We start from the raw sequence: 18,113 nt of genomic DNA, 5'->3' as shown, positions 1-18,113 counted from the left end.
GCTAAAAATAGTTGAGCTTTTACAGAAGCAAGCTTCATTTGCCAACAAGTTGCATTGTGGTGTGACAAAATGCTACATCACTGTTGAATTGTGTAAACAGCTTTTTAGCTGACTGAGCTGAGTCAGTAATTGAATGTCCTAAACTGCCCTCTCTTAAATATAATATTGGGAAGTCTTTTATTTATTTATTTATTTATAGGACATTTCATTTAATTAACTAAATAAATAAAAAATCCACTTTTCCCCTGCAAAGTATTTTAAATGCTGCTACTCACCATGTTTTTATTCCCTTTTATTCATTCGTTTGTTTGGTTGGTTTAGTTAGTTGGTTAGTTGGTATTTTATTTATATATTTGACCATAATTAACTAATTCTTTCACCAAGTAAATAAACTACTGGTCAAAATTTTGGGGTCTGTAATATTTTTTTGAAAAATGTTTTTTAAAGAAGTCTTTTCTGCTCACAGAATCTGATCAAAATACAGTAAAATAATTGTGAAATATTATTACGATTTAAAATAATTGTTTTCTATTTTAATACGTTATAATGTCATTTATTCCTGTGATAGGAAAGCTGAATTTTCAGCATCATTACTCCAGTCTTCAGTTTCACATGATCCTTCTTATATTCTTATGCTGATTTGGAGCTCAAGATACATTTCTTATTATTATCAGTGTTAAAAACAGCTACTTAATATTTTTGTGAAAACTGTAATGCATTTTTCATGATTCTTTGGTGAATATAAATTCAAAAGAACAGCATTTTTTGTAACATTATAAAGAACTTAACTGTCGTATGATCATATGCATCCTTTCTGAACAAAAAAAAAAGTAAAAAATTTACTGAACCCAAACCTTTGAACTGCAGTGTATGTGTATAAAGCAACTTTATCTCTACCTTGTGTCTCAGGATTCTAGGCTATTATTTCAGTAGCCTTCCCAACATTGTTGTTTGTGCTGCCTGTGTGTATCTGAATACTTCTCTACGCTCTGTCAGAAAGCATAGGTGTTGCACAGCTAACCACCACTGCTCTGTCGCTCTCCATCTCTTCAATTCTACCATGCAGTAATGTTATTTAACATCCACTGAGGACTAGATGCGTGGCGGTGTATAAGCAGGCTATATTGAGCAGCAGATATCTGCTTACGTCCCACTCCTCTATACATAGCCCTAGATATTCCACCCTCGTGTTCTTCAGTATTATCCACAGAGTTTCCCTCACCTTTCACTTGCTTTGTTCCCGCTGTTCGATAGAATACATGCGGTATGCAGTATACTTTCTTTTTTTCGAACAGTAGTGTATATCAACTGTTGGATATGGTTAGTAGACAAATTAATCTATAAGAATGTGAAAAGTGTGTTCTTTGTAAAAGTCTACAGGACCAAAAGTGCCCATAGTTTCAGAAACGTCCACCAGTGGACTTCTTGTATGTTTTGCATTAGAATTCGTCAGATGAAATCACGGGTATTTTTGAGCTTATAGTGTATATTTTGACACACTGCTCTGTCCTTTAGCAATGTCCTGATGATGAGTGTTTCTCTGAACCTTGCGTGCTCTGCTGACCTGTCCTCTTCCCTTAGGCGATCCTTCTGCCCTCGATTTTCATATTGATGCTTGCCAAAGCTGGAAAATAATGACATCAGTCATAATCTCTGTTATTCCCCTCGCCACTCCATTTTCTTTTTCTTTTTGTGCCTCTGTACATCTGCTTTTCAATAAACCTAGGGCCACTCCCCTTACTCTTTTTTTCCCCCCATCTCTTTATCTTTTATCTCTAAAGTGCTTTTTATAAAAAGTCGACTTGAATGATAGGCCAATATTTCAATAACATGACAACTCATCAGTTGTCTAATTACCATCAATCTTTTTTTTTTTTACCTGCATGACTTTTCTTCTGCAAACCATAAAAGAAGATTATTTTGAAAAATGCCTGGGTTTTCTTTTGTCCGTACAATGGTATTTTGGACCCCACTGACTTTCATTGCAAAGGCAAAAACATTCTTCAGCATATCTTGTTTTGTGTTCCAGTGAAGAAATGAAATGTTTGGAACAACATGAGGGTGAGTTAATGAAGACATGATTTTGATTTATGTTTAATTTATGGTACACTGGTAGCATCATTGCTTAGTCTTACCATCCTTGCGTTCTCCATGAGTCATGCTGTTAGCATTTAACCCCCTCAGCTGAGGCCCACGGTGGTCTTTAGGTGCCCTCCCTCTGTGCCGCCCCATTCCTGCTGGCACCCGGCCATTCACACACAGCTGCCAGTGGACAGACATTTCCAAACACACGAGCAGAAAGAAAAACACAGCTAAAATGTGCCCAGCTAAAGTACACATTGACTTTCACACACAGACCTGTGATAGCACAATGTTTTGATGCACAGTATGTATGCCACTGTATTAACACACTCATCACAAGCTATTTACATAATACACACACACATCCTTCTATTTGTAGCTATGACCCCACTCTCCCTCCACTGGGCTTCATGTCTTATACCTTTTCCAAGGCCATCTTCTCTTTCGATTGGTAAGATTTGCTCTCCAGACCTCATTGTCTTCCCCTCTCTGCATTTATTTCATGTTGCTTTAGTCCTTTCTGACTGCCTTTTCCCTCTGGACTGTTTATTGCTCAGTGTTATTATTTCCCCTTTGTTTACGAATAAGCAAAAGATCAATTATGATGCCTGAGAGCTCTCCATCCCATAGGAGACACTGTGCATCATTGGGGACAAGCCTCCTTTATTGAATGACCTTTCTGTGTGGCTTTCAAGTTGCATTTTAAGTGTCCTCATTGCACATCTAATTCTCTCTCTCTTTTATCTGCTTCTCTCCTGTGGTCTTTCCTTTCTTCACTTTTGCTTATGGTTGGCTTGAGGATTAATATAAGAGGTTTTTAAGCTTTGGCATCATGACTTCCTGTTAATTTAGCATATTTAGCTTGATAATGTATTTATTTGTTTGACAGGTTAGGGCTGGTCTCCTTGTCCTCTGGAAAAATGTAAAGAAGTGTTGTTTTTTTACATGCAGTGTGCAAATGTGAATCATTTTATTTGATTGAAAGGCCAAAAATTAAAGACTTACATTGTACCTAAACAATTTTTTTTTTTTTTTTAAATGCTGTTCTTTTGAACTTTTTATTCATAAAAGCATCATGTTTGTTTTCACAAAAATATATTAAGCAGCACAACATTTTTAACACTGATAATATATATATATATATATATATATATATATATATATATATATATATATATATATATATATATATATATATATATATATTTTAACTTGAGCACCAAATCAGCATGTTAGAACGATTTCTGGTCATCCACATTCTAAAATATATTAAAATAGAAAACAGTTAGTTTCAACATTACTAGAGAAACTTTCAGAAACATTTGATATATAACATTTGACATGGTTTTCAAATATCAACCTCACACATACTAAAACATCCATCTTTTCTCTCTCACTCTCTCTCTTGTAGGAGGTAGGTAGTTGGTAACTATTATTATTATAGAGGACATATTTTGAAGGCATCTACCCATGGTTGATGGTCTTGTGGTTTTCATTATGGAATTTGTATTTTGCATGGTTTGCTAGCAGAAGATGTTGTCATATTCAGGGCTGTTTTGAGGTTCTGGCCGATTTTGACATTTGGGGTATCCAGTGGCCTGACTGAACATTATTTAAGGGACAGAGGTAAAGAGATGTACTGCAACAAACAAAAGAAGGTACAGCCTTGAGGGAAAGCACCAGTTTACCTGGTTAAATCACTTTACACCTCCACAAGTTAATACGGGTCATTTTATAAATCACACTGCTGCTGTTTGTTTTGTGTTATGATGTTGTTTTCTCTCCAGTAGTGTGGGTGGCTTTAAAAAAATGACATAAAGAGCAGACCCGTTGAAAAATAAATAGGGATAACCTAAAATAGAGATCCTCGGGAAGTGGGAAAATCAGTTTTGACAAGAACAGAGAAATGAAGAAATAAGAAAAATGAAGAGATAAAAAAAGTGTTACAAAAGTGTGAGGTATAGGTCCAATCATGGAGAAGTATTACAAGTAGGAGGTAGAATAGTTGAAATTATTACTAAACATTGAAAAATTTATTTCATGTGCCAGAACAGTAATAAGTTATATTGAATGAGAGCCACAGTGGAAAAAATAAAATAATGATAAAAAATAGTGAAGGATTTTATCTTTGTCTGTGTTGACAGGACATGATTAACAGTAAATTACCTCTGCTTTTTCGTACATGTACTTTTTTTATTATTATTATTATTTTTTAACATTGCTGCTTGTTGTGGATGGAGCCTAGAGTGTTACATTTAGATTTCCATGATCAAATATGTCTTACCCCAAACTTCGCCTCTCTCTCCTCTCTTGTACCTTTCACTATACTTAACACTCATAGTCATGGTGCGCAGCTGAATTCATAGATCCAAGCATGTTTCTTATGCATGAGTAAGTGCCAGCCAGACAGTTAATTTTCCCCCTCTCTCTCATTGCCAGCCCTATAGCTTCTCTTTGCACTTGCTTTGCTGCCTTGTTTGGCATGCTGTGATGGCCCGGATCCCTTCACTTGCACTTTCACCAGAGATAAGATTGCTTCCAGGCAAGCGTTTCATTTTGTGCAAAAAAACAAATCAAACAGGAAATAGGTGTTACCACATTTGGGTGTAAGTTGATTAAAAAAACAGCCACGCAGTCAAATGGATTGCACAGTAGTGTGGATAATTCTTATTTATGATGACACGTTACAAGGGGTCCCTTATGAACTGCTTCAGAATTTATTTTCATTAGGTCTGCCAATCAATTAGAAATATTAAAATGAATTATGGTATATGTATTAATTGAATAGGTGTAGTTTATATATATATATATATATATTTATATATATATATATATATATATATATATATATAATATATATATATATATATATATATATATATATTAAGAATTTATGTATGTATTTACACAATGTACATTTGTATAGGCTATTTATATCATTTATATACTGTATATATATATTTTTTCCCTAACATATGGGTGATTGGACAAAAATAACAAAATACAGATATAGAAATGGAAAGAAATGATTGGAGTATTGATTTGGAAATCAATCGATCGATCGATCAGAAATTGGCAGACCTGGAAGCCTTGCATATTCAGTTTAAAGATAGCCGCACCCGCTCTTAAATACAAAAATTAGGTGGATAACTACACAAGTGGTGTAAATCTCCTTCCATGGGTTGATCAGTTCTCCAGGCTTGGCCTAGGCTCTTCCCCCATGTCTGCTGTAATTAACCCGAGGGATTGGGAAAAGCTTTTCTAATTAACAGCCTGGAACAGCTCCTCAGAGTTTGAGGCGCTCAGAGCACTGCTTCTTAGCCACTGAACCACATCCCAACAACGATCCTTGGCCCAATCGGTCTACTCAAACAGCAGCTGCTTCCGAAGAGAGGTGTGCGCACTGCACACTTTAACTTGAATAAACAATGTCAACCCAGGTGATTGTGAATTCATGCTGGAAGGCATTTTCTACCAAGGTTATGCAGCGGAAAATGCAGTCATTACTTATGTATTATCCAGTTGCATGTTTTTCACCTTGAGTTGCTAGGCAGCGGAGAGATAGTCTAATAGCTTATTCTTTTTGTACCGCTAAACGATTTATGTAACTGTAACTGTCTTGCATTTAATTGTTGAACTGTCTTAGTGTAATAGCTTATTTTTTTGTGTATAGGCTAAACATTTTATGTAACTGTCTTGCCTTTAATTGTTGAACTGTCTTCTGGCTGAAGTTTGTTTTTCTCTGATGGGTGCTTTAACTTTTGCCATACAGTCAATTATTAAAAGTTCCTAATTCCCTGTCTAAATCCGTGGGGGTGAATAGTAAAAGATGCATGAACTTGTTTGTACTCTTCCATAAGTTCTACTGTGTTGGCTGTGTGCATCCAGAGTTTTCCCTCTCCTGTTTTACTGCATGGAAAACCGTTCAGATGTGCTGGAATTTTAGAGAGCATGGATCTCTTGGCAGACTCCTGTGCCAGCTTGGAGTGGTACAGCAATGTTAATATGGAATGACAGACCCTTTTATAAGTCTGCTTTTATGCCCTCACTTGCTCTGGGTGAAGACTCTCAGTAGGGTCTGGATGTGACTTTGAGGTTCTTTGAGGGTGGCAAGCCAAGGGTAGAAAGCAAGTTCAATGGTTCAAAGGGTAACAAATGCTATCAAAGTACATCAATTGGACATGGGCGTGCAAAACGAACACATTATCCTTAGATCAAACATGATTTTTTTTTTTTTAAAGGGGTAGGTCCTAGTTAAAAAATGACAAAAAAAACTTTCATAATTTACTCATCTTCATGTTGTTTGAAACCTATATGACTTAGACGTTTTGTCTAAGCAGTGGTTCAGATTAGAACAACATCGGACCCCATCGACTGTCATTGTATGGACAAAACAGTTTAACATTCTTCAAAAAATCTTCTTTTGTATTTTGCGGGAGAGAAGGTCATAGAGGTTTGGAAGCACATGACAAAAATGTTCAATAAATAGTTTTATTGATAAACAACATAACATAACATAACAAACCATTTATTATTATAATCATTATGATTGAAAATCATCATAAAGAATTCATCTGCCAAGTAATATATTCCTTAAACTAACTGTAAGCTGTTTATGGTTGCAAAGAAACAAATTAGGCACTTTAATAGGTGCCTTTAAAATGTGGCTCATCCAATCAAAATTTATAGGCAGATTTGTAATTGACAATTCTGTAAATGCACAAACAACAGAAGTGTGATTTACCAGCCTAACAGATGGAAGACACTGGGCCAAATATTTTATTAGTATTAATCATATTACTAGTGACAGATGAATGCACCAAAATACTGTAGTTTGTTTGGACGCACAATCTTGATCTTCTTTGCCTATTTAATGTTTAGTTGCATTTTTTATTTACATTTTAGCATAGGCCTGTGACCCAGTTTCACAGCTTGCCGGTTGACATCCTCTGGTTTAGCTAACTAGTTAAATCTTTCTCTCTTCGGTCTAAGGAAGTATGAGTGCTGAGGAGCTTTTTAGAAAACAAATAGTGCCTGAAAATCACTCTTGGCAGACTTGTGAGTAAGTTGCATATCTGAGCTTTTCTCTGCTTGTTCGGGGTAGCTTTGAAAACTGCCTGTGGACTGACTGTTTTCAGAATGGAACCTGTGAAGCGGTGTAGGCTGATGAATGTGTAGGCTGTGAAAAACTGTGATAAGAGGAGCCTGATTGTGGGAATGGTCTGCAATTACTTGATCGTGTGAGACAAGCTATGCTAGTTTGCAATCATGCTTATCGACGTGAACTGCTTTTCTCTATTCCGGAGCTTCTAGTTGGCTCACAGAAAACTCATCTGCTAGATAGATAATAAAGTAAAGCAATTTGGATAATAAAACCTGGAAATTACTAGATTTGTCTCTAAGTAGTTGTTGCAAGGCTAATAGAAATCATTAAAGTTTTGAACGCAGAATAACACCGTTCATAAATCAATTTATTGAATGCCTTTCTCATATGGTTTAACATTTCTATCTTCTACAAATAGTTAGTTACCAGTACTTTTACACCCAGAAAATGTTATTTTTATGAGTCGACATAGATTAGATTAGGGCAATGACACATCTGTGTGAAGTAATAAAACTATTTCTTAATTCCAGGACAGACAGGTATAACAGAAGGTTCAGTGAGTGTAATCATATCAAAGTCCTGTTGAAGTTTTACAGCATGCATTTAATTATAAAGCAATTTCACAGTGATGAGTTGGAGCATTGAATTCTCCATAGCTGCCAGTTGTTATTAGGCAAGAGTTATTCACTTTCTGCTGGAAGAATTTTTTTTTTCACACTCTGCTATACTTTATTAAATTACTTATCAGTATTACTAAGAGAAAGTGAAGGGTACCTAGATGAATTTAATGTAGTCTCTATGCACAACCTTCCCTACCATCCTCTATATTTTGCTCCTGGGAAGAACAGGTGTTTGATAATCTCTCTTTTGCTGTACTCATATTTGCTTTAACAACACATTTCATCCCTCAAGCTGTTTATAGACAAGCTCAATGTCAAGAGATCAGCTCCGCCTCATATTTCTGCATGACATAATTCTATTTTGATCCACACATCAGCATTTTCAATTAGTTGGACAGTAGGATTGACGGCTTGCTAAACCCATTGTCAGTTAATCCATGAGCGTTCCCCTCTAACCCTACTAAATCACTGGCTCTCCATCCGGCACGGATTACCCCTCAAGTCTCATGGGGTGGGAGCGCCGCGGCTGCACTAATCTACTGCTTTCTCAGAGCTGGGATCATTAGCTGGATTGGAGTTCTGTTCTGTGGCTTGGCTGGAGTGGATTACAGCCCCAGGTGTTGTCCCAGCTGAGGAAGTCAGTGGTACGGGGTGGTATTTTGGGGTGGGGTTAGTGGACTGTGTTGTGAGTAGGTTAATGAGCTGATGGATGGATATGCTGTGTGCCAAAGGGAACGTTTACAGTAATCATTTACTCACTCTCATGTTGTTCCAAACCTGTAGTTTCTTTCCTCTGCTGAACACAAAAGAACCACTTTGAACTCCAATGACTTTCATTCTATAGACAAAAAAGAATTAAACTTATATTTACATTTATTAATTTAGCAGATGCTTATGCAGAGCAATATCTGCATAATATTTCGAACATTTAACATTTCTAATGCAAAACAGTTGACATGTATTAAATGGTTCACTATTTACATTTTACCTCACTCTCTTTCAACATGAAACTGACGCTTCGCACTGGAATTTACGCTCTGCTTCTGTGAACAGTAAACCCCGCCTACTTTGATTTGATTGGCCATCTCATTCATTTTGACATTGACGAGCGCTGTTTGACTGCTGAAGCAGATCAGACAAAAAAATTTGTCATCCTAACAACATACAGAGTGATGCATAATGGAGTGCCTATGGTGGTTACGGCCCTGCACCATGGCTGCATTTATTTGATCAAAAATACAATGAATTGACATACTATTGCAAATATTTTTATATTTTAAAATGTAATTTATTCCCATGATGGCAAAGCTAAATTTTCAGCAGCCATTACTCCAGTCTTCAGTGTCACATGATCCTTCAGAAATCATTCAGATATGCTGATTTGAAATCTTCTTGCACAGCCTTGTATTGTAAAATGTATTCACTATGTTGTCTTCCTTTAAGTCTTGAGTGTTTGAATTGGCTTCAAACAGATGACAGTAGTAAACACTGTGCTGTGTGAAAGAGTTTAGCCTCAGGAAGCATTGTAAAGGTTCAGTGAGGACTCGGTAGTAGTGAAGGCTGATGTCATTGTGGGTTTTAGCTGCCAAATCACTGATGAGCTTGAAAATGTCCCTTAAAGGGCAGGGATGTGACTGTTATTAAAACCAGTCAGCTCTTGTAGGATTAGACCAAGGGTTCGCGTTTTAGTACTATTATTTTTTCCCTTGCCACTCTTCATTTTCTCCTCTGTCCTCAGTTTCTCTGTCCACCCAACCTCCAATTATTATCTCCTTCTTTTCTAGTGCCTGTGCTCCCTTTCTCTATTCTCCTCCTCTTTTCCTTGATTAAGTGGAGATGGGAGCACATCTAAATATAACCACACTTCATCTCCTAGCTCCCCTTGCTGTATCTGATACTCTTATACCTCTCAGACTAATGGTGGGAAATTGCTTAAAATGTCAGTGTAATTTTTATATTGAGGAAACATGGTATTTTACCTACTACCTAGTTTTCCCAGCAGTGTTTTTGTGTGTTTTGTTGCACTCCTCCCTTCATCTCTCTTTTTTTTGCTACCCTTGCTATGTGCCTCACCCTTTTTTTCATATTCCTCGGCTTTTCTTCTAACACTCACTCACTTACAATCCTTTCCATACTGTCATCCTCACCAGCAGACTCTCCATTCTTAGGATGGAAAAGACAAAAAAACAAAACACATTTATGTTTCAAAAAAACAATGCAAAGTGAAGTGCGCTTAGGGGGATTAAGTCTGATACATGCCCTTTTAGGCTAGAACGATACATTAAAAGCTTTGCAGACTTGTCATAGTTTCCTGGAGAACCCTGATGGGTAGGTGGCACGGATGGATGGACAGATGAGCGACCTGCTTATTTCTGCCTCTTTCTCATGGTGCCCTTGGCAGTCTAACCACTAAAGTTGCATTTTAGCCTTGCGTGGTCACGGCTGCTAACCTGCGCGACTTGTACTGCCTGGCTCACCCCGATTGCTTCAGTCCCGCTATCACCCAGTCTGCTCAAACACCTGCTGACCTGGATTCACAGCGGCAGGCTGTCGGCTCGTGAGGCAGGTTCTGATCCAGAAGCACGGCAGCTTTGAGGAATGGAGTCTGCCAGCTGCATAAAAAACAGACAAACTAAGACAAATGAGCATGTCAGAGTGCTCAGTGGCTGCACACTGTACTCTCTGACCTTATCTGATTCTCTGCTTCTCTGGTCTGAATGTCAAGGAGGTTTTTCTCAGCGGAAGAACTCCAGAATTGTGGTGTTTGTTAAAGCTCTGGGGGTGCTTGTTTTATCTTTGACTTAAAAAGTATGAATTGTGATAATAAAGAAGCAGAAATTGTAGTATGTGAATGTGAAACTACACTGTAAGAAAAAAAATCTGTTGAAAAATTATGTCCTGGACGAAAATTTAAGAGACTTAAAAAAAAAAGTTTACAGACATTTTCTTCAACCCTAAAACCTAACAGAATGAAATGCATAATTCAAAATACAGGAAAAACACCTGTGAAAGATCAATAAAGAAAATTCCTTTAAATTAACACTGTATTTTTATTAACTACATTTTTACATTTTCTAAGCAAAATGTCAGTCGTTCTTCCTTGTGCAATAAACTTGCTGACATGGCATGTGTTGTGGGTGATTGTCATTGTGTTCTAGGTGAATGTTGCTAGTCATTTCTAGTTTGTTGCTAGGGTGTTGGGGGTGGTTGCTAGGTAGTTGCTTACTGGCCCAAGTCACAAGAGCTCAGTTCTCAAGTTTACATGATATTCTGGTCCCTAGTAGACAGATATGGTTGAGTCTTTGGTTGAATTTTTTTCTGCCAATTTTAATGTCCACCAGATAAAAAGTATGTGTCTGGTTGACTTGAATAGTTATGACACACAGAGTAACTGAAGACATTCCAATGGGACCATTCATGTCTTAATTGTATTAAGCCCATCTTTGAAATTTGGTATGCCTGAAGTTCATTAGCTTCTGCATGAATACTCCCTGCATCTAAGAGCCAGTCTGATTAGTGCCAAATGGCTTTGGGTGGAAATCCCAGATTACACATTTTAACTACTGCAATGACATAATGTGTTTCCATCAGGAGCCTTTGTTGTGGATTCGATTTTAGGTATTAGAACATAAATAGGCCAGTACTGCAAGCAAACTTTTTTTTTTTAAACCAGCAACAGCCCCAGCAAGTATACACCTTTTATCTCCTTTCCTTTCAGTAGGTCAGGCAAGGTGACAGTTCCACCATAATTTAGCTTATGGTGTTTTCTACTCTAAAATGAGTTTCATTATCATTTCATCACTCTGATTATTGACAACGAATAACTGTTTTTCAAATGTTAATAGTCATAATTGGTAATCAATGTTACCACATTATTGTATTTGGGAATTCATTAAAACTTGAATATTTGCACTGCATTTTTTTTTCATTATGAAGGCAGAGATTTTAAGCTTGCTACATAAAAGTAACTTGGAAACTGAAATATAGCTAAGTTACATACAAAGCTAGCAATGATTTAAAATAAATACAAAGTTTAGGATAACAGAGGGGGAAAAACAGGGATATTTTTGCATCTGACAATGGCAATAACACAGTCCAGTGCTGCTAGTCAGTGATGTAATGTAGAATGTGGTTGGTTTATTCTGAAAAGGCCATAGTTCATAGCACTGTTCATTTCCCTTAGATGGCATGAAGCTCCATTAATGTCCAAATTTTTGCCTCAGTGGTTTTGTGAAAAAGTCATTTCATGCTGAAACATGCCACATTTGTTTGGACTTAAACCTAGAGACATGCTTGAACACAAAGCTCTCTGTGATGAATGAGATCATTTCCATCTTGCTTTGTTGCTAAGATGCTTTACTAGAACAACTCTTTGTAGAATGACATAGAAGTTTTCTTCATTTGTGGGTCACATGGTGCTTAATGTTTTTCTTTTTTTCCCCCCAAGGACCCTTCAGTGGCCAAGGTCAGTGGTGGGAGGAAGAAAACGGTTTCCTTTAGCAGTATTCCATCAGAAAAGAAGGTGAGCAGTGCTGCAGATTGCCTTGCCTTCATGCAGGGTGGCTGCGAGCTAAAGAAGGTGCGTCCCAACTCACGCATCTACTCGCGATTCTACACTTTGGACCCTGAGCTGGCCTGCCTTCGTTGGGAACCCTCCAAGAAAGATGGTGACCGAGCCCGACTTGACATCTCCGCCATTCGGGAGGTCCGCACTGGGAAAAGCACAGAGACCTTTCTCCATAACGGCCCATCAGATCACCTGGCTGAAGAAGCAGCCTTCTCCATCATTCATGGTGATGAGTATCAGTCTCTGGACCTGGTTGCTCTCTCTGCCGATGTGGCCAACATCTGGGTGACAGGGTTGCGGTACCTGTTGTCTCACCCTGGTGCCATTGGAGGAGGGAGTGGAGGGGATGGAGGGGTGGGAGAGTCCAGCATTGGAAGCAAGATGAGGCGGAACTGGTTGGCGGCAGAGTTTGCTCTGGTTGATGAGGATGGACACGAAATCGTGTCTGAAGATACGGCAGTGGCCACCATCTGTAAACTCTGTCCTGGAATTAAGGAGGCAAAGGTAACACATTTCCTTATTGTTCAGTTTATCAACCACAAAATCATGCATTTCATGATTAAAGGGTTTCAGAAAAATCCAAACAATACTGAATATGTGACTCCCCAAATTGAAAGCAATCAGAAATACATATACTGCAGCAGTTTCTATGTAGGACCCATCAAATAAGAATCATAGTACTTTCTAAGGTGATGGACTTTCTAAGGTTTCCTTTCTAAGGATAAATAAAGTGGAACTGAACTGTACTGTCCTATGGCAGTGAGAGATAGAAAAACGAGCGCTGAGAGCGTCACTCTGTATTACTACTTAGCTTGATTTCTTAGGGTGTACTCCCACTAGGCACGGTTGTCTTGTACCACGCCCTGGCACTAATAGACCTCGTAATAGATTCATTATTTATGCTGCGCAGCTATTTTCACTTGAATTGTGCTGCACGTATCAAAAAGATTATTATGGAGGCAGCTGACATTGATGGTGGAATTTGCAGCTTTATTCGCAAACTACAATTCCTGTTCATCAATAAGGTGAGAACCAGACCCGTTATAAACCTAAATATACTTGATTTAATTAAATTAATTGAAAAGTGTACTGTCCAAGTAGTAATAGAAGATGTTTGCTGTCTTAATGATGACAGTGGCGCACAGCTGTTCCGTGGTCTGGTGTGGTTAGCGCTCACACTATATGCGTTCCGCACCCGGGCCTAACTAAACCGTGCTCTGGCCCACCTCTTCCAAGCAGGCCAGGGATGGTTAAGCGAACCGCGCCTGGGCACGGTAAGGAGCGATCACACTAGTCAAACGAACCAGACTTTGGGGGTCAAATGCCCTCGGGCACGGTTCAGATCGCCTAGTGCGAGTACACCCTTAGTCAACCCTGCTGAGGCGCACAGCAATTGTTGAGTTTTGAATATGGCAGTAGATTCATATGTGTGTTTGTATGTGAAATGGACAGCTGGGGACAGGAGGAAGACAGACCGAAGCCACAGGGCCAAGTCTTTGTGACAGCGGGTGTGAGGCATCTGCTTCATGTGTCTAGAGAGACAAGTAAAGGCAAAAAGGGCAATCAAACAGGGCTGAATAGGAATGACTCGCTTTGCTTCTGGCCGTGTCCCAATCTTAAAAAATGCTGGACACAATATATATTTGACTTGTGACATTTTGTCTCTCAAGATTCAAATCACTATATGCTGCGAGCTGCTTATTTGATGTGCTTCTTGTCTGTGTAATAGTTTTGGACTGTGATTGCTCATTAATTGGAAGAAATTAACCCCTAGCATTCCTTATTCGAGTAACAAAACCTGAAAAAGTGATGAGACAGGCTTGCAACATAAACAGATGATAAATTACAGTAGACTGTAGAACTCTCAAGGCCTTGGTCATCAGTGATCATCTCTCACTTGACAGCAGTCCTTGTGTTATTTTATTTATCATTCAGTTCAGTATATACTTTCAAATTCAAAGCAAAGCATCCCCCCTTGAGCAGTTGCACAATGGTCATAGTTTGGAAATTGATCCTTTCCTAATCACACTTTTAAACAACAGGATTTGTGTTACTAGCTTAAATTGTTATCCATAAATGATCTAAAACTTAAATACATTAATACCTCTCTCTCTTTATTTTCTTTTTATCAGGTGCGTTTGCGCTTTAAGGAAATTCAGAGGAGCAAAGAGAAGCTAACGTCTCATGTTACGCTGGAAGAGTTTCAGGAGGCCTACTGCGAGTTGTGTACACGACCTGATGTCTATTTCCTGCTAGTGCAACTCTCTAAAGACAGAGAGTGCCTTGACGCTCAGGACCTGCGTCTTTTCCTGGAGACGGAGCAAGGTCTGTCATTGGCCACCAATGAGGGCTGCTTAGAGCTTATTCGCCGCTTTGAGCCCTCTGCAGCTGGACGTGAGCGAGGTTTACTGGGATTGGATGGATTCACCCGCTACCTACAGTCAACTGAGTGCCAGTTGTTAGACCCTGAGCATCAGAATGTGTGCCACGATATGAAGATGCCCCTGTCTCATTATTTCATCAGTGCCTCCTACCGCTCCTACCTGCTAGATGACCAAGTGCATGGTCGGGCTGATCTTGGGGGGCTCACTCGAGCCCTGCAGGCTGGCTGTCGGTGTCTGGAGCTGGGGGTTACAGATGGGCCAGAAGGGGAGCCACTAATGGGTGTAGACTATGGTACAGATGGAAAACATCATCACCATCACCACCATCACCACCATCATGGTTCTGTTACTCTGCGCAGTGCCCTAGAAGTAGTCAACAAATATGCTTTTCTCACCTCCCAGTATCCTCTGCTGCTGCATCTATGCCAGCGTTGCTCACCTTCCCAGCAATGTACTCTTGCACAACACCTAAAAAAGGTTTTTGGATCCAAGCTCTATACCCCTGAATCTCTGCCTGTCAGTCTGGGAGGTCGCGCAACCACTTTGCCCTCTCCAGAGCAGCTAAAGGGTAAGGTGCTTCTTGTTGGAAAGAGGCTGCCCCCAGAAGAGGAAGGTTCTGAAGGAGAGGTATCTGAGGACGATGAGGAGATTGGTGGCGGTGGTCCTCTGGCTGGCCGAAGAATGACTATCCCTGGGGAAGAGGAACTAGGGGTGGTCCTTGTTGTCCCCCCACCCCCACAGCCAAGGCGCCTCCGTTTGCGGCGTGAATTGTCCAATCTCGTTGCCGTTGCTCGTTCTGGAAGTCGCAACTTTTATGCTCACCGGGCGAATACTCAGCAGTCTCAGCAGCATTCTCCCCCTTCTACTCCTTCTACACCAGGTACACCTATGACACTTGACCCACCCTACTGGACCCTGTGCTCTCTCGGGGAAGGGGAGGCTGGACGGCTTGCTAGCGAGAGCCCAGAGGAGCTTGTGAGCTTTACCAAGCGCAATCTAACCCGTGTGCGGCCAAGTTCAGTAAGGCTAGACTCTAGTAACCCAAATCCACAAGGCTACTGGAAAGGAGGAGTGCAACTGGTTGCGCTCAACCAACAGACGCCAGGTGCCATGCTAGACCTGACCCGTGGCCGTTTTATGCAGAACGGTGGGTGTGGGTATGTGCTTCGTCCAGCAGTCATGCGAGAGGAGGTTTCCTACTTCAGTGCCCAGTCGCAAGGCTGTGTGCCTGGTGTACCACCGCAAACACTCAGGGTGAAGGTCATTAGTGCCCATAGTCTACCCAAACCACAAGGCTCTGGTGCCAAAGGAGAGGTCATCGACCCATATGTGGTGCTGGAACTGCATGGTGTGCCTTCAGACTGCACAGAGCAGAGAACTCGCACTGCTGCCCAGAACCAGGATGACCCACTGTTTGACGAAACATTCGAGTTCCAGGTGAGAGAGAAAGACTACCACATCATGAATGTTAATCAGATTTATTTCATGTGTCTTTCCCCAAAGACTTTATAAAACTAAAGCCGCCTTTTCACTATCTCTGAGAGTCGCATAAGATTTTTGCATTTTCCCCCCAAGTGGCAGTTACATTTAACTTTCAGATTGGTTGTGAAGCAGCTGTTTATCCTCTGCAGCCATGACCTTCTGAGATATATAAATATATCTAGACAAAACAAATGACCGGCAATACATCTGAAAGAAAAACATAGTAGATTTTCTACGACTAATCAATGTAAACAATTATTTAACAATTATAATATAATTATTACTGAGATAATTATTTATAACCGCCCATTTTACAGAAATCGTGTTTTTGAAACGAATATGATCGAGATGAAGGACTTGGGGTCTGTCGTTTGATGTTTGTCTGGGTTAGTGAAAAGATTGCAGAAGAAAGAGATTGATAGTTGAGACATGGGATGTATTACATGATACCTTGCCCAATGGGTTTTTTACCCTGTGTTCTGTGGTGTGGTCACTGGCGTGCAAAGGTGAGCTTCTCTGTGTGTATCAGTCTTGAGGGCAGAAATCAGAATTATTCAGTCAATGAGGCAGCAACTGAGCCATGTCTCACTAATTACCTACTGCATGCGAAATTGACACAGTTCCGACTGAGCTCAGCTATGCCACATCATATAACATAACATATGTACTCACTGACCTCCTTCAGCAGGTTGTAATGATGCATTTGACAAGGTGATTCCAATGCATGGTATATTTTACTGCCGTGTAAAAATCTCACTGACTTTTGTTTCTGTAACAAAAATGTTATTGTCACTGCTTTTGTTTTGTTTTTCAAAAATAATGTCAATCAGATTTTCTCTCTATGTAGTTAAGACAAACATATCCTGATAGTATGTGGTGAGTTTACTAAATGTTAGCTCTCACTGGTTGCTGCACTTGCTTTCATTTCTTAGCATGCATTAGCCTGAGCTAACAACTATAACAGAAATGTCACATACATGAACAACTTGAATGTATTGAGTACTGACCTGTCTTCCACAACAAGAACGGGGTTAATGGATGCAGTCTGTCCTCATGGTTGCACAGGGATGATGCAAGTGTGTGCAACTTAACACAACTCTTCCTAGATCGGTAATTAGGGAAGATATCCATCAAAACTTAATAGCCTGCTAACACAAAAGCTCCTGCCCTGGATTGTAGTTCAAACCTATGGTCTAGAGATAACTCATTGCACTGCTGTATAAGTGGGTGCCAGTTTCTTCCAGCATAATTCTTTTTCAATGATGTGACCTTTCTTTTAGCAGGGCCTAATTACACTTGCTTGCCAAATTTAGACAGCTTTAATTACAAGATGCAGATCAAGGTAGCTTCTTGGCGCAGGTGAGGGTTTATTTTACCTAGGAAATCCAGCGCAAAGAAGTGGACACAAACATTCAGGCTCAGAGCTCTGGGTGTGAAGCAAGACTGCTTGAGCCTAATCCGTAAATTTGACATAGTTTACATAGATTTTTTTTGTCAAGAGTACTAGTTTATATCAACAAGTATAGACACATTCAAGCACTCCATAAACATGCTATCATCATGTGTTTTTTCATAGATTTTTTTCATTGAACCAGAATCCATTAGTTGTGCTAGTTATCCACAAGTTTCTTTAAAAAAGCAATGTGCACAGGCATGACAGCTCTGTTTGTCTCTTGTCCCTTTTTGGACACATTAAAAATCCTCCACCACACACACACACACACACACACACACACACACACACACACACACACACACACACACACACACACACATACACACACACACACACACACACACACACACACACACACACAACAAACCAGGGCTGCGTTTCCTAAAAGCATCATGAGCTAAGTTGATAGAAGAGAGAC

General features: G+C 39.6%; 1 protein-coding gene across 1 annotated transcript in view; it reads left to right on the top strand.

Annotated features, from left to right (window-relative positions):
- Positions 1-18,113, top strand: part of plcl1 (phospholipase C like 1) — a 90,976-nt gene that overhangs the window by 29,185 nt on the left and 43,678 nt on the right. Inside the window, exons 2-3 of the mRNA XM_056242137.1 lie at positions 12,254-12,877; positions 14,506-16,194. Of these exons, the coding sequence (XP_056098112.1) occupies positions 12,254-12,877; positions 14,506-16,194 (2,313 nt within the window). The remainder of the gene's footprint in view (positions 1-12,253; positions 12,878-14,505; positions 16,195-18,113) is intronic.

The sequence above is a fragment of the Rhinichthys klamathensis genome, unplaced genomic scaffold (assembly GCF_029890125.1).
Source record: "Rhinichthys klamathensis goyatoka isolate OS25496 unplaced genomic scaffold, OSU_Roscu_1.1 h1tg000700l_1, whole genome shotgun sequence".
NCBI lineage: Eukaryota > Metazoa > Chordata > Actinopteri > Cypriniformes > Leuciscidae > Rhinichthys > Rhinichthys klamathensis.
This window is presented reverse-complemented; position numbering and strand designations above follow the sequence as displayed.